Below are 22,315 nucleotides of genomic sequence, written 5' to 3'. Positions count from 1 at the left end.
TTTCGTCTTGCGATGCATGGTTTCCCATAGGAATGCATTGAAAATCAATTAATGCGTTCCTAGGGAAACCGCCTTCAGACAGTCTGTCCCCGGACCTCTTCTGAAGGCTGGGGGGGGCAAGGGCTTTTCTTCCCACCCCCAGCATTTTAAAAAACCCCGGGACAGCGGAGGACTTCTCCGCTGTCCGGGGGATCTTAAAATGCTGGCGGGCGGCATTTTAAAATCGCCCCGGACAGCGGAGGACTTCTCCGCTGTCCGAGGCGATTTAAAAGCCCCTGGGAAGGCAGGCAGGGGGGACAAAGACTTTCACCCCCTGCCCGCCTTCAGAAGGTGTTCCCGCCCCCCGCCCCGCTTCGGAACAGCGTTCCGAAGAGGGGCGGCTGGGGCAGGTGTTCCCGCGCCCCCCCCGCCCCGCTTCGGAACAGCGTTTTAAAATGCTGGGGGTCAGCAGCGAACGCTTCGCTCCCGACCCCCAGCATTTTAAAATCTCCCCGGGACACGGGGAGATTTTAAAATGCTGGGGGTCGGCAGCGAACGCTTCGCTCCCACCCGCCAGCATTTTAAGATCGCCCGGGGCAGGCGGGGGGGAGGCAGGCGGGGGGGAGAAAAGACTTTTGCCCCCCGCCGGCCTTCAGAAGAGGTCCTCTTCTGAAGGCCGGCTGTGGGCGAAAGTCTTTGCTCCCGACCGCCAGCATTTCCCTATGGGCTTTCGTCTTGCGATGCAAGCCCATAGGGAAATTCGTCTTGCGAAGCGCCTCCAAAACAGAAAACCCTTTCGTCTTGCGGGTTTTCCGTCTTGCGAGGCATTCGTCTTGCGGGGTACCACTGTACCCACTTTCTCCTCACAATTGCCTTTAGGTGGTTTAATACTCAGCAAGGTAAAAACAAATATGGGCCAATGTTCTCTAAGACTAAATGACAGAAGAAGGGTTTGGATTTGATATCCCGCTTTATCGCTACCCTAAGGACTCTCAAAGCGGCTAACATTCTCCTTTCCCTTCCTCCCCCACAACAAACACTCTGTGAGGTGAGTGGGGCTGAGAGACTTCAGAGAAGTGTGACTGGCCCAAGGTCACCCAGCAGCTGCATGTGGAGGAGCGGAGACGCGAACCAATGGGAAGGTGGGTGGAAGAATGGGGCAAAAAGACAACCAACTGGAATAATCATCTTTATTTATTACTTTTGCAAATTGAGATGAACTTATACTAAGACACAGTTCCTGGGGAAACAGAGGCAGAGAAGGGTTGAATATTTGGAGCAGTGAAATCAACCACCCCAAGAGAAACTGTTTTCTCTCAAACTCTCCAATCTGCTGTCCCTGTAAGTACATTCACCCTACTCAACTCATAAGGGTTTCCTCAGTTACAAACGCAGTTCCTGCTGCCACCACCAAAATGCCCAAGAGACTAACTCTTCTTCCAGCATATCACATTGAAAACGTCCCCTCTAGGAAGGGCTGGTGCCTAAAGGAAGATGTCCCTTCTGGTCTCCTCAGGCAAATCTTGGAGACCTTGGAGTTCATGCAAGCCCTGCAGAGAGGAGTTGGGAGTGGGAGAAAGACAGTCTGAGCCTAGGATGGTCTACTGATTTCCTAGAGCATCTCTTTCATACTGCACCATAAGTTAAGTGCTATGGGGTGCAGCACATCTTGCTTTTCAGGCTGAGGGAGCTGGCATTTGCCCACAGACAGCTTTCCAAGTCATGTGGCTAGCATGACTAACTGCTTCTGGCACAAGAGAACGCCACAGCAAGTGCCAGAGCACATGGAAATGCCATTTACCTACCCACAGCAGCAGTACCCATTTATCTACTCATGCTGGTATACTTTCAAACTGCTAGGTTGGCAGGAGCTGGGAGAGCAAAGGGAGCTCACCCTGTTGCGCAGATTCGAACTGCCGACCTTCCGATCAGCAAGCCCAAGCGGCTCAGTGGTTTAGATCCCAGCGCCACCAGCCACTCCTACGCACCAGAAGTAAACATGCTTCCCACACCATAGGCAGCACTCCAAGGAAAAGCAGGCCACAACTTTCTGCTGCTTTCCTCCTTCCCCTGCTGGATTCCTGCCCAATAGGAATCTGTCTACTTGGAGCAAGGAACACCCATCATTACCTCTAAAACCATCCGAATATTGGCTTTGATCTTGGCAGAGTCTTTGGTAAGGGCTTCACTGAGTCTGTTGGAGACAGAAGAAATTGTGGGTAAGGAAGGAGGGTGGATGCAGCCTGAAACTCTAAAGCAGGCTTCCTCAACCTCAGCCCTCCATATGTTTTTGGCCTACAACTCCCATGATCCTTAGCTAGCAGGACCAGTGGTCGGGATGATGGGAATTGTAGTCTCAAAACATCTGGAGGGCCGAGATTGAAGAAGCCTGATCTAAAGACTCTTGGACCATTCACAAATTAGGGCAACATGCTATACCGGGAGGAATTTGCCTGAGCCCACTGAACACAGTGGAACTTTACCTTCAAACAAACATGCTCCAGACTAAGTGGCACAAGGAGAGAGAGGGCAGAGTTTGCTTGTTTCCATCTAAGAGATCTCACCTGTGCTTTTCTGGCTCTTCTCATTGCTTTGGGGGGCTCCTGCCATCTGCATTCCCAAAGCATGGTCTGCTTGCATTAGCCAGATAATTGGTTGCAAGAGATCGTCACCCTAAGCTATTGAAGAGTGCTCTTGTGAGGCCTGCCAACTAAGATTCCTTGGATAGCATGGGGGGCACAGTGGGACAACTGAATTCCTTCTACTCACTCTGTTAGTAGCTTGTTCTTCTTCTCAATGAATGCAAGCGCCTCAGGAAGAGTCAACTCCACAAAGAACCCATAACCCAGTGCTACAAATATGGTGGAGGCATCAGGCCTGCAGGAAGAAAAGGTATTTAAAATGGCATGAATTTATAAATGGGAACACTTACTTTGGAAGAATGGATTACTAAAAATATGGGATATTGGGTGCATGGTGAAATTAACGAATATGCAAAATGAAAATGATATACAGGTGGTACATGACCCCAGTCAAGCTTGCAAAAATCTATCATTTGCCCGATAACAAATGTTGGAAATGTAAAGAAATTGAAGGTACATTCTTTCACCTTTGGTGGACGTGCCCAAAGATTAAGGCTTTCTGGGAAATGATATATAATGAACTGAGAAAGGTATTTAAACATACCTTCCTGAAGAAACCAGAGGCCTTTCTCCTGGGCATTGTCGGCCAATTGGTGCCAAAGAAGGACAGAACTTTTTTATGTATGCAACAACAGCAGAAAGAATACTTATTGCAAAGTATTGGAAGAAACAAGATCTACCCATCCTGGAAGAATGGCAGATGAAGGTGATTGACTACATGGAATTGGCAGAAATGACTGGCAGAATCCGAGACCAGGGAGAAGAGTCGGTGAAAGAAGACTGGAAGAAATTCAAAGACTACTTATAGAAACATTGTAAAATTAATGAATGTTAGAAGGATGTTGGATAGAAACTAAGCGGTTTCCAGCTGTAATGCTTTAAGAGATATGATTTTTTTTTACAAATGGGTAAAAGTTTAATGGTAAGGATTTGCTGAACTAACAAATCGAACTGGAATACAAAGAAGGGAGGTATGAGGAGGTCCGAGGAAATAAGTGTATGGAAGATATGTTATTGAAAATCAATGTGTGTTTTTAACTTTTTTATTTTGTATGTTTATTTTTCCTTTTTCTTGTTATATCTTTAAAACTTTTAATAAATATCTTTTTTTAAAAAAAGAAAAGAAATTAACAAATATGTTTAATGAATGTTATTTTTTTCTTGAAAGAGAAAACAACTGTTTTCCCAAGGGCAAAATACTTATACCAGCTGGGTAGAGAGGTGTTTGGCCTTGCAAAGGTTGAGCCTGAGCTATGGCAGCTACCCTGCCATTCCTCCCTGAAAGACCTGGCTTTTAACTTCCTAGTTTCTTCTGCACAGATTGAGCCGATCTCCCTTTTCCACTTGTCCTGATCCACAAGCCCAAAGGAGTCTCTGTGTGAGTGGTTTGATGCAGGGCCACCAAAAATGCTAGAGTGATCAATTCTAGTGCTTTATTAGAAAAAAGTGAAAATGGCAAGCCCTTCTCATAATTTCTCCGCAAGAGGCTAATATACAAAATGCAAGCTACGTTAGTTGGCCTCAACAGCCCAATTAACTCACCCCTAATTTAGGGGCCCTTTCCCAACTCTCACCCATCTCTCAGAAAAGGAAGTAGCGGGCGGGCAGGCAGCTAGTCTCCTGACTAGCTAAATCAAAACTAAGGTTCAAAATTTCTAAGCAAGCAGATAGGTACATATGAGCTCATTCTTGCAGCAAATAACCATTATATATATATATATCTACGAAAACAAATATATATATATATATATATATATACACACACACACACACACACACGTTTTTATTAATTTTTAACATATCAATTCCAACAGTCATAGAACATAACTTCTCATCTTATACAATATTTTTAGACTTCCGTCAACACCTCTGATTATTTTCTGTTTTTATCACTTATTATGCATTTAATTTCATATTACCTTTAATTATCCTTAACTAATATTTCTCCTCATTGTCTTTCTTGCAATATTTCAAATAATTCCCCTTACAAAACTTCTTGCAAACCTACTAGCATAATCTGTTCATCGCAACTGCTTTTCAAATAGTTCGTAAATTTATTCCAGTCTTCTGAGAATTTCTGGTCCCGCAGGTTTCAAATCCTTCCTGTTAATTTATCTAATTCTGCGTAGTCCAACCATTAATCCTGTTGTTATCTTGACTACCAAGATGGCATTTACAGGGCTTCAGGAACTTTTTCACTGTTTGGTACCACACACCACTGCCTGATCCAGTTAGCCCAGCCTGATTCAGTTAGCTGAAATCCTCCTTAAACTGCTACTCACATTCTCATGAATAACATAGAGCAGTGAAAGTGTCCAAAGTATTTCACACAGCTTGTTCCACTAAATCTTACAATAACTCTGAAAAGCAGGCCGTGTTACTATCCCCATGCTGCCGATGGGAGACTGAGACTGAGATATGCTGGGTTACCTGGTTAGCTTGTGGCAAAGGTAAAATATGCCTTCAATGACTGACAGATGTTCCAATAATGAGGAAAGCTATCTACTTCCCCCTCCATAGTAGATTCCTCAGCTTCCCTCAGCAAGAAGCACAATTTGTCTGCCTGCCTGAGGCCTCTGAAGCTTGAAAAACATCATACACATACACAACACATCTGCTTTCTGATTGTGGCACATAATCTGGATTGAGTAGGATTATCCAGAGATGCCTGCTTTGTTAGAGGGAGCTGGATTAACTGGCCTTCTGCCCTTTCTCAACTTTTAGGATCCTAGTGTCACACTTTCCTTACACGCAAGGATGCCATGAAGGAGATGTGCAGAACCTTTTTCAATGGAGAACTACCGTATTTTTCGCTCTATAACACACCCTTTCCCCCTCCTAAAAAGTAAGGGGAAATGTGTGCACACCGATCCCTCTTGCTCTCCTGGCTTCGCGTCGCTGGAGAGGTGCTGTGCAGCTTTCCTCTCTGGTCAGCGCCCCTTCAGCGAAGCGGGAGAAGTGGAAGGGGCTCTGCTTCTCCTGGTGCTTCGCTGAAGGGGCGCTGCACAGAGAGGGAAAGCTGCGCAGCGCCCATTCAGCAAAGCGGCAGGAGAAACGGAGCCCCTTCCATTTCTCCTCCCGCTTTGCTGGAGAGGTGCTGAGCAGAGGCGAGAATATTTTTTTTCTTGTTCTCCTCCTCTAAAACTAGGTGCATCTTATGGTCGGGTGCGCCTTATAGAGCAAAAAATACGGTGCATTCCCTTGTGGATGATTCCATGGGCAAAACATTAGATGCAATTCTTCTTTTTGTATAGTAGTTTATACTGTAGTTGCACAACTGAAATAAGTATTTCACATGGCAAAAGCACTTGAGGACAGTGTGAAGAAGGTCAGGTGATGGGTGTGGTCTGGGGAGAATCCTTAGGACAGATAGACCCTGAGATCATCTTCTGAGGCCCTTCTTTGTTTTCCTCCTCCACGTGAGGTCCAGGGGGTGACAACATGAGAAGTGGCCTTTTCTGCAGTGGCTCCCCAGTTGTGGAATGCTCTCCCCAGGGAGGTTCAGCTGATATCTTCATTATGCACCTTTAGGAGCCAGGTGAAAACATTCCTCTTCAACCAGGCTTTGGCTGATTTAACATCCAATACCCATTTAAACACGTTGTGGGAGGGGATGGGGGAAGGGGAGTTATTGGTTTGTTTTGTTCTTGTTTTTATTATGTATATTGTGTTTTTATGTTGTGAACTGTTCTGAGAGCGACGGATGAAGGGTGGTATACAAATGCAATAAACAAAGAGGCCTGGAAAATGCGTTTGGGACTGCGGCTCCCCATCCCTGCCATAAATAGGGCCAGGCAGTATCTGGTTTTCAGCATCATGATATATCAGCAATATATCATGATATCTGAAACAAGGATGGAGTTATGTAGAGGAACTGCCTGAATTCAGGGTTTTTCCCACATTGTGATTTTTGCCGGCGCCTGTTCTTGTGATTCACCGCCCAATGCAGGAGGCAGGGGAGAGCTGAGCCGTTAAGGGTTAACAGGGGCTGCAGGAATCAAGAGAAGCACTGGCTGGCTTCACTCCCCCCACCCCCGTGTGTGATTTTTGCATAGCAGATACACCATGATTCACGATATATTGCCAGGTCAAAAGTTATGAAACAGTTACCACAATATGGATTTCAAACCAGTTTTGGACAATATATTTATATATCACCCAGCCCTAGGCATAATCCTTACTTTTTATATCAAAGACAGGTCTCTCCTGTCACTGGAGCAGACAGGAAGTCAAGGGGCAAGAATACATGTGGAAATGGATACAGATGAGCTCTGTCTTTGTGCTACTCACACTTCTGCATTGACATAGAAATTGCAGCCTAGATCCACTTGAGTTGTCAGCTCCTGGCTTCCTGTCTCCTGGGAGAAAAGGAAGAAACGTTTACCGATCTCTGCTCTCTGGAGTCAAACAGCTGTTATAGTAAGTAACACGCAATGCCCTGCTGTCTCCTACATCTACCCCCCCCCCCCGCAGAACACTGCTGCAGATCTTTCTGTGTAAAGTGCTGTAAGCAGCTTAAAGAAGTTTTTAGTTACCTGCAACCGCTCAATAATATTCTTGAGCTGCAGGTACTGAGCCATCTTTTCATAGACCTGATCCCGCTGCTCCAGAACCTTCCTGGGGAGAAACACCAACAACGGTCTGGAAGCACGAGCAGAAAGCGGAGCACAAGAAGCCGAGGGCTCCGTCTCCCAGCCGGGGGTGGCGGCGCGAGAGGCGCCCGGGAAGGAGACACTCACCGGAGGTCCCTCTGCAGAACCTCGCTGACGAAGGCCTCGTACTGAAGCACCTTCTCCTGCACCTGCCGCTCGCCCGGCATCCCGGCCAGCTGCCCGCGGGAGATCGGCGCCACCGCCAAGCGCGGCAACTCCGCCTTCCTCCCGCGGAGACCAGGAGACGCTCGCCCGCCCGCCCGCCGCGTCTCTCAGCTCATGGCCGGGGCCCGAGGGAGGCCAGGCGCGGGGGCGCTCCGCTCGGCAGACTCTATGGCGCACGCACGCACGCGCGCTGGCAGGCGGGGCGCAGACTGCGCAGGTGCGGAAGGCGACTTCCGGCTGCTGCATCCGGGTTCCCTTCAGGGGGGGAATCTTGTAACTGAAAGAAAACGTGCCTCTTTTAGGCCCAAAAAAGGATTCCTCTCGTTAGAAACTGCTCGCCCGTCTACGTAATTCAAGAGACGTTTCTTTTGGTAAACAAAACTGTGTTCCGAGCCCGCAAATACGGTGCAGGAAATGACGTCGTTTCCGCTAGGGTCACCCTCCGACCCCCTTTCTCCTGATATAGAGACACATTATCGCCACAAAGCTGGAAACCGTGGCGGGCGCGAGAGAAAGGCGGCCGGAAGTCGGCGTTGAGTCAAAGGCGCCACTTCCGGCGCCCTGTTTGTGCGTTTCCGGCCCCAGGAGCCTCTTCTCTCAGACGCCATGGCGGCTCCGGAGCTGCGCCTGGACGGCTCCATCCGCTTCTGGGTTCTGCTGCCCGTGGCTTGGATCGCGCTCGCCATAGGGGTTCTGCGCCTGCGCATAGCGGGCCTGCTGCGCGGCGAGCGCGCGCTGGGCTGGCTCGAGCAACGGCAGGACACGTGAGCGGCGGGGGGGGCGGGGCTGAGGGAGGCCACGCCCACATGCCAGGCCCCTGAAGGTGGAGTCAGGGAAGAGGACGCGAAAGGGACGCCTCCCTGTTTCCCGGGATGGGGGTTTCTGGGCGCAAGCTTTTAAGTTTCACAGAAGTCTGAGCTACACTAAGGTTTCCAGATTTCTTTCAATGAATCTGGACACTTTTCAACTAAATAGGTGGATTTTACCAGGATTTTACCATTTGTAAATCCGAGGACTGCCCCGGGATCGGGACGTCTGGTAACCTTAAGCTACACATGACCAAGAGTCCTGTGACACTTTGCAGCCTGCATGTTTGTTTTCTTTATGTATTGGTAAGTTTAAAATAGTGTTTCTGCTACAATCAAGTGTAACAGCACCTTGCTGACAATCCAGAAAAATATGCACACTTGGAATAAAAAAGCACAAACCACCATAATAAATGACAACCTTCCATATGCCATCTTCCTCCAATAATAGAATCATAGAATTGCAGAGTTGGAAGGGACATCAAGGGTCATCTAGTCCAGCCCCCTGCAGTGCAGGAATCCTGCCCACAACCGCCCCTTTCAGTTAACACCCAGACACCCTGACCCGTTGTGCTGCTGGGCTGTCCGCGTCTCGTAGCCACAAGGGCTACGTTCTCCTTCCATTGTCAGAGGCATCACACTTCTGAACACCACTTGCTGGGAATCGCAGGCAGCGGCAGAGCATATGCCCATGCTGCCCAGGGCAGGCACGCTCCCGGGGGGGGGGGCGTGGTGTGGCGGGTGCCCTTCTGGGCATGGGATAGCCACTCAGGTGCATGGAGTTGCACGCGCACCTTGCAGCCTGGGGCGGAGCGAGCAGACATTGGGCGCACTGCCCATCCACAACTGCCAAATGTCCCCTCCTTCAGCGAAGACACCCAGGACGGTTCGCCCCCACCGCACCCCCCTTCCTCCACCCCGATCACAGGTGGACAGAGTACTGTGTGTTCATGTCCAGCTTGCAGGCTTCCAGAAGGTTGTGAGAACAAGGTGCCAAATAATGAAAAAGCACAGCTGCTTAAAATATTGAAACCCTGCCTCCTTCCAAAAGCAATCTGGAGCAGGGATGCTTTAACCCAGGGGTTGACAAAGTTTACCTCGCCTGGTCCAGTTCACTCCATCAGAGATCCCTCTGCGGGCCGAATTGCGTGCATGTGTGAGTCCGTGCACCCGCAATTTCCAGCATCTGCGTTTGTGTAGACGTGATTTCTGGCACTGTGGACGTAAGTCCCTGCACCGCGCTGCGCCGATTTAGCGCAGCATGGGGACTCGCCAAGTGGGTGGCTTGGTTCGGGGAGGCTTGTGGGCCAGTTAAATGACCCCCTTGTGCCACTTGTGGCCCATGGGCCTTAGGTTTTCTGATGAAGAGGAAAGAGGCCGCTAGACAGGCTTTGTTGTGGAGGTGTTCCAGGACTGCTGCAAATACCTGCTGGCCACTAACCCCCAAGGAGAAGCAGATGATGTAGAATGGAACAGGGAAAGGGAACTTAATACTATATCATTTGTGCATGTCTCCACTCCATGTAACTATATGCTACTACTACTATATCCTTAAGGGACGCGGGTGGCGCTGTGGTCTAAACTGCAGAGCCTAGGGCTTGCCGATCGGAAGGTCGTCAGTTCGAATCCCTGCGATGGGGTGAGCTTCCGTTGTTCGGTCCTAGCTCCTGCCCACCTAGCAGTTCAAAAGCACGTCAAGTGCAAGTAGATAAATAGGTACCGCTCCAACGGGAAGGTAAACTGCGTTTCCGTGCACTGCTCTGGTTTGCCAGAAGCGGCTTAGTCATGCTGGCCACATGACCTGGAAAAACTGTCTGCAGACAAACGCCAGCTCCCTTGGCTAGTAAAGCGAGACGAGCACCGCAACCCCAGAGTCGTCTGCAACTGGACCTAATGGTCAGGGGTACCTTTACTTTTACTACATCCTTGAATGATAAAACGTAACTTAAGTAAAATAATAATGTTGGTACCAGGGATTGTCAAATGAACATGCTCTGTCTAACCGCCTCGACGACTTTGACAGGTCCTCAGTGCCACCTTCTGGGTCTACAAAGAACCACATGAATCCATAAACTAAAACACTCTTTATTGAATGGGTCATTCATAAAAAGCAGATACACCATTCAGAAATGTCAATAGCCCATTCACAAATCCTTTTTTTTTAAAGGATATTTATTAGAATTTTACAAACAATAAAAAGTTACAGAATTAAAAATAAAATAAAAAAACAGAGTAACAATAATAAAAGAAAAAGAGATACAAAAATACAAAGACAAAATACATAAAAAGCAAAAAGGTTAGGAAAAAAAGAATCAATATTTTCATGTCTTATATTTCAATTACCTCCTCACACACCCCTTTTTTGTATTCCAGTTCAAATATTTAATTCAGCAAATCCTTACCCTCTATCCTTTATCTTTACTTAATATCTTAACCTATTTATAACTATATATTTCCAATCATTGTCAATCCATATTTACATATTCTTGTTAATCTTTTTACCAATACCGCTTATTTTCAATCCAACATCCCTTTAACATTCATTAATTTTACAGTATTTCTGCAAATAGTCTTTAAATTTCTTCCAGTCTTCTTCCACCGCTTCTTCTCCCTGATCTCAGATTCTGCCGGTCATTTCTGCCAGTTCCATGTAGTCCATCACCTTCATCTGCCATTCTTCCAGGATGGGTAGATCTTGTGTCTTCCAATACTTTGCAGTAAGTATTCTTGCTGCTGTTGTTGCATACATAAAAAAGTTCTGTCCTTCTTTGGCACCAATTGGCCGACTATGCCCAAGAGAAAGGCCTCTGGTTTCTTCAGGAAGGTATATTTAAATACCTTTTTCAGTTCAAATCCTTCCTTTCCCCTTGAACAATAGCTGTAAATTGTTAACGGCAGGATCTGGGAACCCCCCGATCTTTATCGATAACCTCAGAATCCTTTTGCCCACCAAGCATTACCCCCAGCGTCACCGTCCCTGCAATCATAAAAAAGAGTGATCCTTAGCACCAGGGTGGGCAGTATGGGACTCTCAAACACTCAGACATCTACATATGTGCTCATGCTTTTGTACTATCACCAAAACGTCAACATTCTAGCAAGCTGCTTTTGTCTAACAAACGCTTACCTGTAATCTCCCCAATATGTGTTTTTCCTTCCTCCTCGCATATCCCGAGGCGTGGGAACCAGCGACTCCACTTGAAATGAAACTGTATATAAGTATATATTGCCAGGCTCTACATTACAGCCGTAGGAGGGAGGCTGGAGGCAGTGGAAGACAGGAGTGCCTGGTGTGCTCTGGTCCATGGGGTCACAAAGAGTTGGACACAACTAAACGACGGAACAACAACAGCAACACATTACAACCGCATCTGTTCCAACTCTACAGACAGGGATTCTTACCTAAGAGATCTACAGCAAACCTTTTTGGAACTAAAATATCCACCCAATGAAGTTAAACAACAGATCAACAAAGCCAGACTGATACCCAGAGAGAACTTGCTGCAAGACAGACCCAAAAAATAACAGAACACCACTAGTAATCACATACAGCTCCCAAGTTAAAACAGTTCAGCACATCATCAGATATTTACCACCTCTCCTAGACAACGACAGTTCACTTTCTCAAGCTCTGGGAGGAAGACCTTTCATTGCCTACAGACAGCCACCCAATCTTAAACAACTCCTCACCCACAATAATACAACAACCAGACTTAACATGGACACTGGTACCAGAGACTGCAGTAAACCCAGATGCCAACTTTGCTGCCACATACACCCGGACAACACCATTACTGGCCCCAACAACATCAAACATACCATCTCAGGCCTATTTAATTGCTCATCTTCTAACATTGTTGTCAGAGCTGCTTGAAGATCCTAGCTCACAGAGGATCACGCTAGCCAGCGATCATTAAGTAAAAGTCTTTATTGAGTTACAGTTTCCATTCTCACGCTGCTGCGCGCAACTCTACGTCTAGTAGCTAGATCGGCGAAGCTCCGTCTGAGTCTCCGCCCCGTGTGCACCAACTTAATATCCTAGCCCGGCTCCACCTTTTCCGCCTGACTGTCCTCCTCTGGGTCCCTCTACCCCCCGGGGTCTCTTCCTTCCGGGATTCTTCTGACGCTGACCCCCCGGACCCTCCTGTCTCCTTGCGCCGGGCTTTAGGACCTGGCTCCCTTTCCGGGCTGCTTACTGCGTCACCTTCCTCTGCATTTGAACTTGGCGCGCGCGCCCAACCTTCCACTTTCCGCTTAACCGTTTCTTCGCTCCCCGATGGAGGTGTGGCCACTCCTGACTCGTGCCCTCCCTCCTGTGGTGAGCTGCCAGCGCTTGCCCCCTGGCTCCTTTCCTCTTCCCTGCTCTCTGGCGGTGACGCTGGTCCCGATTTCCAACTGCTCTCCTCTGAGTCCCCTCTGGCTCTATCTTCCTGGGGTGCCCCCCTAGACTCCCCCCTTGCCCTGGCCACTGGCGCTCCTTTCTGTGAATCCTCTGATTCACTGGAAAGACTCGGAGATCTCGGGTCGTCGTCATCACTCATCTTTTCTTCTGCCTCCTCCCCTTCGCTCTCTGTTTCCTCCCTTGCCCTTGCCTCTGCTCCTAAACCCCTGACAATTGTGTATACCATCAAATGCCAGTACTGCCCTTCAGCTCTCTATATTGGACAAACAGGCCAAACCCTACGCCAAAGGATAAATGGACATAAATCTGACATCAGGAATCACAAGACAGAGAAACCAGTAGGACATTCAATACGAGATCTCAAAGCAGCTGTCTTATTCCAAAAGAATTTCAGAAATAGACTTGAAACCAAACTGAAAACTATGGGGAGCCCCGGTCTGAATAGAGATATTGGATTCTTGTTTCATTGCACATGCTAAAGCTATTTTTGGTCATCTGCATACTATTCCTTGCTTTTTCCTGTAGGACTAATTGCAGTCGTTAACAGTCGTCAACAGGTTTACCATACACATTAGCCAATCACCCATCTCTACTACCCTTCTGAGAAAAACCCCACCCCACCCTCCCACTATATATAAGGGTCTGGTGACTTTTGCTTATACCAGAACAAACTTACGGTACCAGTTACAGATAGGTAGCCGTGTTGGTCTGCCATAGTCAAAATAAAAAAATTCCTTCCAGTAGCACCTTAAAGACCAACTAAGTTAGTTCTTGGTATGAGCTGAAGAAGTGTGCATGCACACGAAAGCTCATACCAAGAACTTAGTTGGTCTTTAAGGTGCTACTGGAAGGAATTTTTTTATTTAAACTTACGGTAGTTGATCTAAGTTTGGACAATTTTAAAAAAATATTATTATTGTATATAAGTGTGTTTTGCCCTTTTGTTCAGGGTTTCTCCTCCATCCTGCATGTGTGAGTGAGGACCCTGTTGCAACAGTCTGTCTTCCTGACAATAAAGATCAGGCTTACTTGCTGCCTTGCTCAGCATATCTCAGGTTGCTCTCTGTTCATTCTCCAACTGATAGAGAGCCTAGCGACCTCTATACAGACTTCTTGCGTACCTCCTACAGGGAAAGAAGCAGGTTTTTAATATTTCTTGATCACAGATGATACAGTGTTATAAGAAAGGGAAAAACCCTGCTCTTTTCCCCTTATGCGGTATCCAAGAGCCCATATAGAGTCCTTAAGTAGGTTCCCTATTGGTAGGAGAAAATAATGGAGGCCAACCAGAGTATATTGAGAAGCAAATCGACTAGTAAGTCTGATCTTTATTGCAATAGAAAAGTACTGTTGCAACAGGTCCCCACTCCCCACACACAGGAGGGAGGAGAGAACCCAAAACAATGGTGCACAAGTCCTTATATAGACTTTTGAAATTACCCACCCTTTAGCCCCCCCCCCCAAGGAGGCTGTCTGCAGCAGTGGAGGTGGTCTACAGCAGAAATCCTGTTTGCCAGGATACCTGATGATTGCATTACCTGGGCAGCCTGGCCATTCTTTTGTGATGGTAAATACTTTAGTTCCTGAATCCAGGTCACAGGCTCACCCTATTCATACACAAATATGCCCTTAAGACAGGATTTGTAAGCAAAAAGGCAATGGGAAGGCTTTCCCCATTTTCCTCCCATACTGCAGAGGAATATTTGAGGTCTCTGGGAGTCTCAAAATGGCTTCAGGATTGCTCTCCTGTACTATTACAGACATGTGGTTTCTAATGTATGTGTTTGCCTTGTACATTTATGAACATTTATTTTATTTTTGAGACCTTAGAATTCTTATAACAACAGTATGGTCTCAGAGGATGGATGCCAGGAGCATGGAGCCCTGGACCAGCACATTTAAGGCTTTAAAAACCAAAACCATCCATTGAAAACAGTTTTCTTCCTTGCAGTATTTAACCTTAACCATAAGGAGAGCTGGTGTGATGCAGTGGGTCGAATGTCGGACTAGAACCTGGGGGACCAGGGCTCAAATCCCCGCTCAGCCATGAAGCTCACTGGGTGGCCTTGGGCCAGGCACTGCCTCTCAGCCTGACCTACCTCACAGGGTTGTTGTAGGGATTAAATGAGGGGAGCAGAACCATGGAGCTCCTTGGAGAACAGGTGGGATAGGAATGCAATAAATGAATACAATTTCTCAAAGTGGTTCACAACATTGAAATCAGATGCATAGATGACAGGTCCTGTGAAATGTGTCCAAATCATACTTAAGTGTGGAATTCCAGAATTGCACAACGGCTTTGTTCGGACCCCTGAACATATTGCTCCAAGCAGCTGTTTGTCTGTAGTCATGTGGATTGCATGAGTAGCTGTGAGCGGGCCAGTCTTTTACTGCCGCATTTGGTTTGATGATCTGATCCCATTACTTTTGTTTGCAAATTCTGTTGGACCTACAGCTGAGTTGAGTGTTCTTTGTCTGTCAGGCAGATTCTGGCTCGTAGTCGCCTCCTGAGAGAAAATGGACGCTTCCTAACTCATCAGGTAAGGGAGAGTGTGGGTGCAGCTGCTTCTGAAAATCCACTTGCCTCCTTGCAAGTGTACAGACATAAAGCTACGAAATTTCATGGTCCACACACAACCTCCTTTGGCTTGTGACCCAAATGTGATCTATTCCCCACAGTGGTTCTGGATTAATACTGGAACCACTTGATTGATGCAAGTCAGAGGGGTTTTTGTTTTACTTAGGCTGCTGGCCTAAAAAGAACTGATACGAGGGTTTGAATAGCAGAAGTGAAATTTTATTCCCCTCTCTGAATTTCCTTTGTAATTCTGTCTTGTCATTCTTGAAAAGGAGGGGAAGAGCAAAAGGGCGCTTCTTTGGGGAGGGGTTGGGAGCACCCCTGTCGTGTGGCTATTCTCAAGAATGCCTGTATCATTGCTTGAGACCATAACTATAACAAATGGGGTTTTTTAAATACATCTTTGCAATGTAAATATATTGAAGGGCAGGCCTTTGAACGTCTCCTGCCTTCACCCATCCTGCTCCAAAGCTGGGAACGGCACCCTCAAAAAGGCAGGTGACCAACACTTCGCACCTGTGTGCTTTTACCTGGAAGGAAGCCCCACTGAAGATTTAACTTATTTATTTAACTTCCGAGTACATATGCATAGCATTAACATAAGAAACTGCATGCCCTTGTTCAAATCTTTCCTCTTCCATGAATTTAGTATGTGACATGAGGCCATTCTAAGGTACTATCAGGGAACCTGTAGATGCCGCCGCCGCCCTCCCAGCTCCCTTGGGTCCTAGCAGTCAGGGATGAGAGGAGTTAGTCCAGCATTGGAGGCCACAGGTTCCTTTTCCCTGGTTGAAGATGTAAGGCGGTCAAAGATAATGCATATGAAGCCCTTCAAACCATCTCAAATGCAATGATAATCTTCCTTGCTGAAAACACCTTCAGCTCATCTGGATTTCTGAGGCCCTTCCTCTTTCCCCAGGGCTTCCTCATGCGTAAGCATCACTTCAATAACCCTGAAAGTGGCTTCTTCCGCCAAACGAAGCGTAAAGTGCAGCCCAGAAACCTGCTGACAGGTAACCATGGGAATGGGCATGGGAGTACAAGGGGCAGTGGAAGGGTTCTGCTGTCTCATCCCGCTTGCTCAATCAGTGCTGTTGTCCAACCATGGGACTGCTGCCTGGAAGCAGTGATAGACTTGATGGGGCCCAATAAGCTGAAGCGGATAAGGTGGAGGTCCTGTGAATGGGTTCCTTCTGTGTCCCACCTTCTTCTTGGAGTGGTGGGACTCCCTTTGAAGGAGCAGCTTTGTACTGTGGGAATACTCTGGGATTCCAACTTGCCACAGGAGATTCGGGTGGCTTCTGTGACCATGTGCCTTCAGCCCAGCTTTGGGCAACCTGCCAGCTACAGCCTCTCCTGGGCCATGATAGCCTCACCTCAGCTGACTGCCCATCTGGACTACCATCACAGCCTAGGTGTGGCCCAGAGGCTGCAGCTAGTGCAGAATGCGGCTGCTAGGCTGGTAAGTGGGGGCACCATGTGGCACTGGTTCTGAAGGTGCTCCTGCACTGGACCCAATTCAAGGTGTTAGTACTAGCGTAAAAAGCCCTAAATGGCTCGGGGACCAAGCACTTTGTTCTCCAGTATAAACCACCTTGGACCCTACAATTGGCAGGTGAGGCTTTGGCGGCAGCAGTGGAATAAGGGGGGGGGGGGGAGATGAGCTGCCAACCATGAGGGGGCCTGGTTCTGTGTGTGCTGGGGCTGGTGCCTGTGGACAGAACCTGATTTGCCCTCCAGAGTCACCAGCTCAATTTAACAGACATTGGCTGCCTCGGGATATCAAACCAACAAACAAACCAGTTTTTTAAGGCAGGGCTGTGAGCGCTCTGTGCTCAAGTTTATTCTGGACCAACGTGGTGCAAAATCTGCAGGAAAACGAGCGGTTGGATTCTGTGGTCTGTATATAAATTATGCTATTTAAGCACCCTTCCCTTATTTTGGACATTTTGTTCAAGTAGACCCCTGCTTGTGTTTGAGATTTCTGCAGCTATCATACGTCCCCACACGCCCACAAACCCCAAGGAGTTAGAACTTGCTTTTGTTTTTGCTTTTGTAAGATGCTGATATTCACATAAAACCAAATTTTGTTTCTGGCACTTCCTTCTGTGGTTTCCATGTGTCCTTGTGGAATCCCAGGCTGCACAGTACCCTGTTTGACACACACCTCTCTCCCTCTCTCTCTCTTGCAGATCCCAGCCTGGTTATGGAGATGATGAAGGGCAACTTGGTCCATGTCCTGCCCATGATCCTAGTTGGAGGCTGGATCAATTGGGCCTTCTCTGGCTTTGTGGCCAGTGAGTGATGCGGGGATTTAACACAGGCCTGGAAGCTGCAGGGCGGTGCCCTCGTGGAGACCCATTCCTTGTGCAGCAGAGGATGAAGGGAAACGGTGGCCCTCTAGCTGGTTGCTGGACTACAATTCCCATCATCCCTCACAGTTGGCCATGCTGGCTAGGATTGATGGGAGTTGGGAGTGTCAGGAGCTCGTCCTACACTCGAGTAGGACCCTAGCAGAGACACATGCCCAACTGGCATGTTCCCTCCCTCCTGGTCAATCGTTTGGGAGCTTCAAAAGCTTTCTTCAGCCCGAACATCACAGCGACTGATGCCAACAGACACTGGCACACTTAGGGATCTACAGAGTCTTCACAGCTTGCAACTCAGCACTTTGGCTAATCTACTTTATTTACATATAAACACACACAGTGCATTACAACATGGCTCCCTCTCTCTCTAGCAGCAGACAGCAAAGAGAAAAAGAACAAAGGACAATAGTCCCACTTTGCGGAACACAGTAACACAAACATCCTGTCTCCGTCACTTCCCACTCTGTGCAGTCAAAACATACACCGTCATGTGATAGACAAAAATCCCATGACTGCAATCTTGGAGCAGGAATTCTAACAGGGAGCCCAATAGCCCCTGCAGGGCAACAGGGGACCCCTCCCCCTGGTGGACAATTTTAGTATTGCTGTATGTGCTATTTGATTACAGTGGTACCTCAGTTGAAGAACAGTCTGGTTTAACAATGATTTGGTTTACAAACTCCACAAAACCGGAAATAGTGTCTTGGTTTGAGAACTTTACCTTGGTGTAAGAATGGAATCTGAACGGTGGAAGGGCACCGGCGGAGGGAGGCCTCATTAGGGAAAGTGCACCTTGTTTTAAGAACAGTTTCAGTTTAAGAACGGACTTCCGGAACGGATTAAGTTTGTAAACCGAGGTACCACGGTATTTTGTTTCTAAATCTGCTGCTGTTTTGTTTTTGTTTTGCTAGGAAGAGCAGTATAGCAATATTTTAAAATAACAGTATTTAAAGAGATCATTTAAGGCAGGCATTGGCAACCTCCAGCCCTCCAGATGTTTGGAACTACAATTCCCACCATCCCTAGCTAACAGGACCAGTGGTCAGGGGTGATGGGAACTGTAGTCCCAAACATCTGGAGGGCCGGAGTTTGCCTATGCCGCCAAGATGCACTCTTCCAGCATCCGGTGTGTTTCTGAGCCTTTGGCTCAGCTTGCCTGTAAAGCAGACCACCACCCCTAGTTGTCCTTTTATTCCAGACCAGAGAGCTTGGGCTGAGGGCAGGTTGCCTCTAGCTAAATTAGGTGGTTATGAATCAGGAAGGCCCCCATCCAAATCTGCCCTCTGCCCTGAACTCTTAGGAAAGTGGTCACCCCTCTCAACCTCTTTCCCTCCCTGCCACCCACCCAGCCCAGTAATTTACTGGGATTCTGTGACCTGCATGAGAAGATTTGGTAAGAAGGGATTGTAGGCCCCTTAAGTTGCTCCTTTGCTTGCAAGGGGAGGGGGCTTTAGCTTGGGATCTGAGCTGATCCGGAGGGTGGCACTATGCGCAAGGCAGCTGGGAGCTGTAAATCACTGAGGAGGAGGGTGGTGGGGCAGCAGCCCTAGAGCTTGGGGTAGGCGGGTCCAGCTCTAACCCCTCTCCCTCCCAACCTCCCTCCCTCCCAGCCAAGGTTCCCTTCCCCCTGACCCTGCGGTTCAAGCCCATGCTGCAGCGTGGAATTAGCCTGCCCTCCTTGGACCCCTCTTGGTAAGCACCTGCCTGCCCCCAGGCCCAGCCAGCCCTTCCATGGGTTTGGGGTGGTGATGGCTTCTGGCCTGGGTTCCCACCCTGTGGGACTGGGGGCCAGGAAGGCTCCCTGAGATAGTCACTGACAGATGTTTTCACTTCCCAGGGTGAGTTCGGCCTCCTGGTACTTCCTCAACGTTTTTGGCCTCCGCCGAGTGTACAGCCTCATCCTGGGAGAGGAGACTGGTGAGCAGCTTGGGGACAGGGAGTGTTGGGCTTTCAGGTGGGGTTGGTGTCTTACTTGGGATGTACCTCTTCAGATTGCAACGTGGAGGGTGGACATTTCGAGTGCTTATTGCGGCACGAGCTTTCATGAACTAGAGACTACTTTGACAGCTGCATGAAGTGGTCTGATACTTTGGGGAACCAGTTTGAAACCATGGGGGGCAGCGCCCAACCTCTCAGGGTTGTAGCGGTCACATGTTGGAACTTGCTCTGTACAGCCACTCATTTCCTGCATTTGACTACTCTTTGAAACTCCACTATTGCTCTATAGGTCAATGCAGAGGAACAAGTGTCAAAAAACCCCATTTCTGCTGAGAGTTTACACCTAATCAAAGGCAGCCAGATTGTTAGTAGCTGACAGTTATCTCTTGCCTTGTTGTCAACTTGCAATGTTTACATGCCTCCCTCACAAGCTTCCCTGATGTTCTCTCCACAGCTGCAGAGCAGAACCAGCTGCTCCTGCAGGACCAGTTCCTCAGCCCAGCTGTCCCCACCCCACCTGATCCCAACAAGGCTTTCAAGGTACTGCCCTAGTTTGTTTCAATGGTTTCACTTAGGTGAGAGCACGTAGCTGATAAGATTAGATGCAGTCCATTTGATGCAAGACTAATTGGCTGGATGGCATCTTATCTGCAGGGCGACAGCTGTGCCACAGTGAGACTTGTGGGCGTAGGCAGCCCCGCATATCCCAAGAGCTGGTGCTGTGGCCCAATATGTGCGCTAGACAATATCTTTTTAAAGAAATGACAGGAGGGGGGCTCAACATATGGTTGGACTTGCAACTCCCACCAGGCCCCAGACAGCACGGCAGTTGGTCAGAGATGATGTGAGCCAGTTTCCCCTCCTACCTTAAATCATTGCCATGGCCTCCTTGGGTGGTCTTAGGAGAACCCTCTCAGCTATCCTCCCCCCACCCCCAACAAGGAGACAGTGCTGACCTTTCCTATGGGATCATTGTAAAACTGTATTGTGAGTGAGCATGGGAACACTTTGGAAGGGCCATACAAACACCTCGGGAACAGTCAGCGCTGCTCATTTTGAAGCTTAGAGCTTTGTGCTTGCCAGGGCTGTCACCTAGCAAACATCTCTGATGGCACTGGTGTTTGCACACACAGCCTGTTCAGCACAAGAATTTCTGTTTGTGCAATGGGACTTCCTTCTTCCCCCCCCCCTCCCCAAAAGTATCCCAGAGGGCTGGGGGAACCATATGGACCAGATTTAAGGGGCACATGGGAGAACATTCCGTTGCACAACCAGAAGTCCTTACGCTGACGGAACAATGGTCTTGGTGCTGCTGGATCCGACCCTTCGATTGCAGCTTGATGCAGAGCTTGTATGTGCGAGTTTCTGCAGCGATACGCTGCTCAAGGCTGACAGACCTTTTTTCTCCATCCAGGCCGAGTGGGAAGCCTTGGAGTTGGTTTCTCACCACTGGGCTCTGCAGGATGTGGAAGAGCAGTTGATGTCACAGGACCTCAAGCTGGCAGGGCTGCCTGGGCCTGACTGATCCCATCCTGTGACTGCTGCAGGCTACTTCTGTCCTATGGGACAAATGTGTGTGTGCAAGAGACCCTTTCACCTCCTTGGGAGGTGGAAGAGGCTGACCCTCCCTGCATCATCAGTGTGGAACGGCTTTTCATCTTAGAGGCAGGAAGGTTGCAGAAGAGTGCTTGAAGTCTGTAGCATGACCCACCCCCCATCAGTCAGTCAGAGCAGTGGGCAAATAGCCTCTGTGGAACTGGCTCTGGGTGCCTGAAGTCTTGCAGGCGTAGCTGGAGCCAGCAAGTTAATGTCAAAAAGCTCCTTTGCTTGTTCTGCTTGCAGAGAGAGAAGCCCAGTGTGGCAGACAGCTTTATGGGATGCCAGTCCCAAGTGTGTGTACAACAAGTTTGGCTATTAAAAGCAAGGTAGCTGCAACAAACCCTGCTTTACTCTCCTTATTTGCAGTCTCCATGTCTGGCCTGCCCCTGGTGGCTGGTGCATAAACACTGCCTAGGTTCTTCCACGCTGCGCCTTGAAAGAGTTTTCAAGAAAAGCATCACCTCCTTAACCTTTGCAGGGAAAGGGAGGACTGAGTGGAAGCTCAGGGCCAGTGTAACTTGAAATATAAGGCACCAGTTTTGAGCAGGGGGGCACACAATGTATTAACTGAGAACTCCAGTAATGCTTCTGCCAAGTTGAACAGGCTACTTAGCACTGTCAAAGGCCTCCACCTCCAGCCTCTCCAAGAACCCAAGTTGAATCCCATCCTGCAATGTGGGGTGTACTCTGCCCATCCAGTCGAGTTCTTTTCTCCTTCCGAGAGAGAATCATGGCCTCCACAGCGCAAGCTGGCCACCACATTGGAGGTTGCTGTCCAGAAGTTGGAAGAGTCATGTTGTGGTTGCCTCTGTCCTGGCTGGCAGAAACCGATGGTTTGGAGAACACAATCCTCCTCTACTTAGGGGTAAATGTATCATAGAAGCTTGCCAACTGTCTTCCTCCCCAGAGGTCAGTCCACTTCTAAGCACCAAAGAGCATGGAACAGCTTGAAGACTACCAGGGAAGCGTGCACCTCCCTGCTGCTGCTGACCAGATTTGAATTCATTGGTGTGGCATCTCGCTACCAGACATTGGTTTTCCTTACCCATCCCTCTGCAGAGCAGATGGCAAAAGCAGCAGAAGGAAGTGCAAATCTACCGCTCTCTTATGGCTTGCTACAATGGCCAGGAACATTTGCAAGAGAAGTCCATGAGTGGCACCATGAATTCTCTCTGTTCCCACACG

The 22,315-nt window shown here is 48.4% G+C and overlaps 3 protein-coding genes across 7 annotated transcripts in view; 2 read left to right on the top strand and 1 right to left on the bottom strand.

Annotated features, from left to right (window-relative positions):
* Positions 1 to 22,315, top strand: part of LOC310696721 (uncharacterized protein) — a 185,180-nt gene that overhangs the window by 79,970 nt on the left and 82,895 nt on the right. The window lies entirely within an intron of this gene.
* Positions 1,156 to 7,529, bottom strand: UXT (ubiquitously expressed prefoldin like chaperone). The gene is made up of 6 exons (XM_083482680.1): positions 7,361 to 7,529; positions 7,157 to 7,238; positions 6,912 to 6,979; positions 2,749 to 2,856; positions 2,110 to 2,173; positions 1,156 to 1,529 (listed from the first exon to the last, which is right to left on the bottom strand). The coding sequence occupies exons 1-6, from the start codon at positions 7,438 to 7,440 to the stop codon at positions 1,464 to 1,466; spliced, it is 468 nt and encodes a 155-aa protein (XP_083338806.1). The 5' UTR covers positions 7,441 to 7,529; the 3' UTR covers positions 1,156 to 1,463.
* LOC310696738 (ER membrane protein complex subunit 3-like) lies at positions 8,041 to 21,470 on the top strand. 4 transcript variants are annotated; one of them, XM_083482657.1, is made up of 8 exons: positions 8,041 to 8,202; positions 15,129 to 15,186; positions 16,144 to 16,237; positions 17,417 to 17,521; positions 19,204 to 19,285; positions 19,431 to 19,510; positions 19,986 to 20,071; positions 20,946 to 21,470. In XM_083482657.1, the coding sequence occupies exons 1-8, from the start codon at positions 8,045 to 8,047 to the stop codon at positions 21,054 to 21,056; spliced, it is 774 nt and encodes a 257-aa protein (XP_083338783.1). In that variant the 5' UTR covers positions 8,041 to 8,044; the 3' UTR covers positions 21,057 to 21,470. The 4 variants fall into 4 exon arrangements, with proteins under 4 accessions (XP_083338783.1, XP_083338785.1, XP_083338784.1 ...); XM_083482658.1 differs by lacking the exon at positions 8,041 to 8,202 and adding an exon at positions 8,221 to 8,550 and having other exon boundaries at positions 15,133 to 15,186; XM_083482660.1 differs by lacking the exon at positions 8,041 to 8,202 and adding an exon at positions 8,223 to 8,550.

The sequence above is a fragment of the Podarcis liolepis genome (genome assembly GCF_965112155.1).
Source record: "Podarcis liolepis genome assembly, chromosome: 17".
Classification (NCBI taxonomy): Eukaryota; Metazoa; Chordata; class Lepidosauria; order Squamata; family Lacertidae; genus Podarcis; species Podarcis liolepis.
The sequence above is the reverse complement of the archived record's forward strand: the minus strand, read 5'-3'. Positions and strand labels throughout refer to the sequence as shown.

Excerpts from the sequence above, each read along its gene's own strand:
- UXT (XM_083482680.1), bottom strand. The coding sequence starts at position 7,440 with ATGCCGGGCGAGCGGCAGGTGCAGGAGAAGGTGCTTCAGTACGAGGCC. Across the intron at positions 6,980-7,156 it reads ATATTATTGAGCGGTTGCAG|GAGACAGGAAGCCAGGAGCT; the intron begins GTAACTAAAAAC and ends CTTTTCTCCCAG. Across the intron at positions 1,530-2,109 it reads ATATTCGGATGGTTTTAGAG|GGCTTGCATGAACTCCAAGG; the intron begins GTAATGATGGGT and ends TCCTCTCTGCAG.
- LOC310696738 (XM_083482657.1), top strand. The coding sequence starts at position 8,045 with ATGGCGGCTCCGGAGCTGCGCCTGGACGGCTCCATCCGCTTCTGGGTT. Across the intron at positions 8,203-15,128 it reads CTCGAGCAACGGCAGGACAC|GCAGATTCTGGCTCGTAGTC; the intron begins GTGAGCGGCGGG and ends TTTGTCTGTCAG. Across the intron at positions 19,511-19,985 it reads CATCCTGGGAGAGGAGACTG|CTGCAGAGCAGAACCAGCTG; the intron begins GTGAGCAGCTTG and ends TTCTCTCCACAG.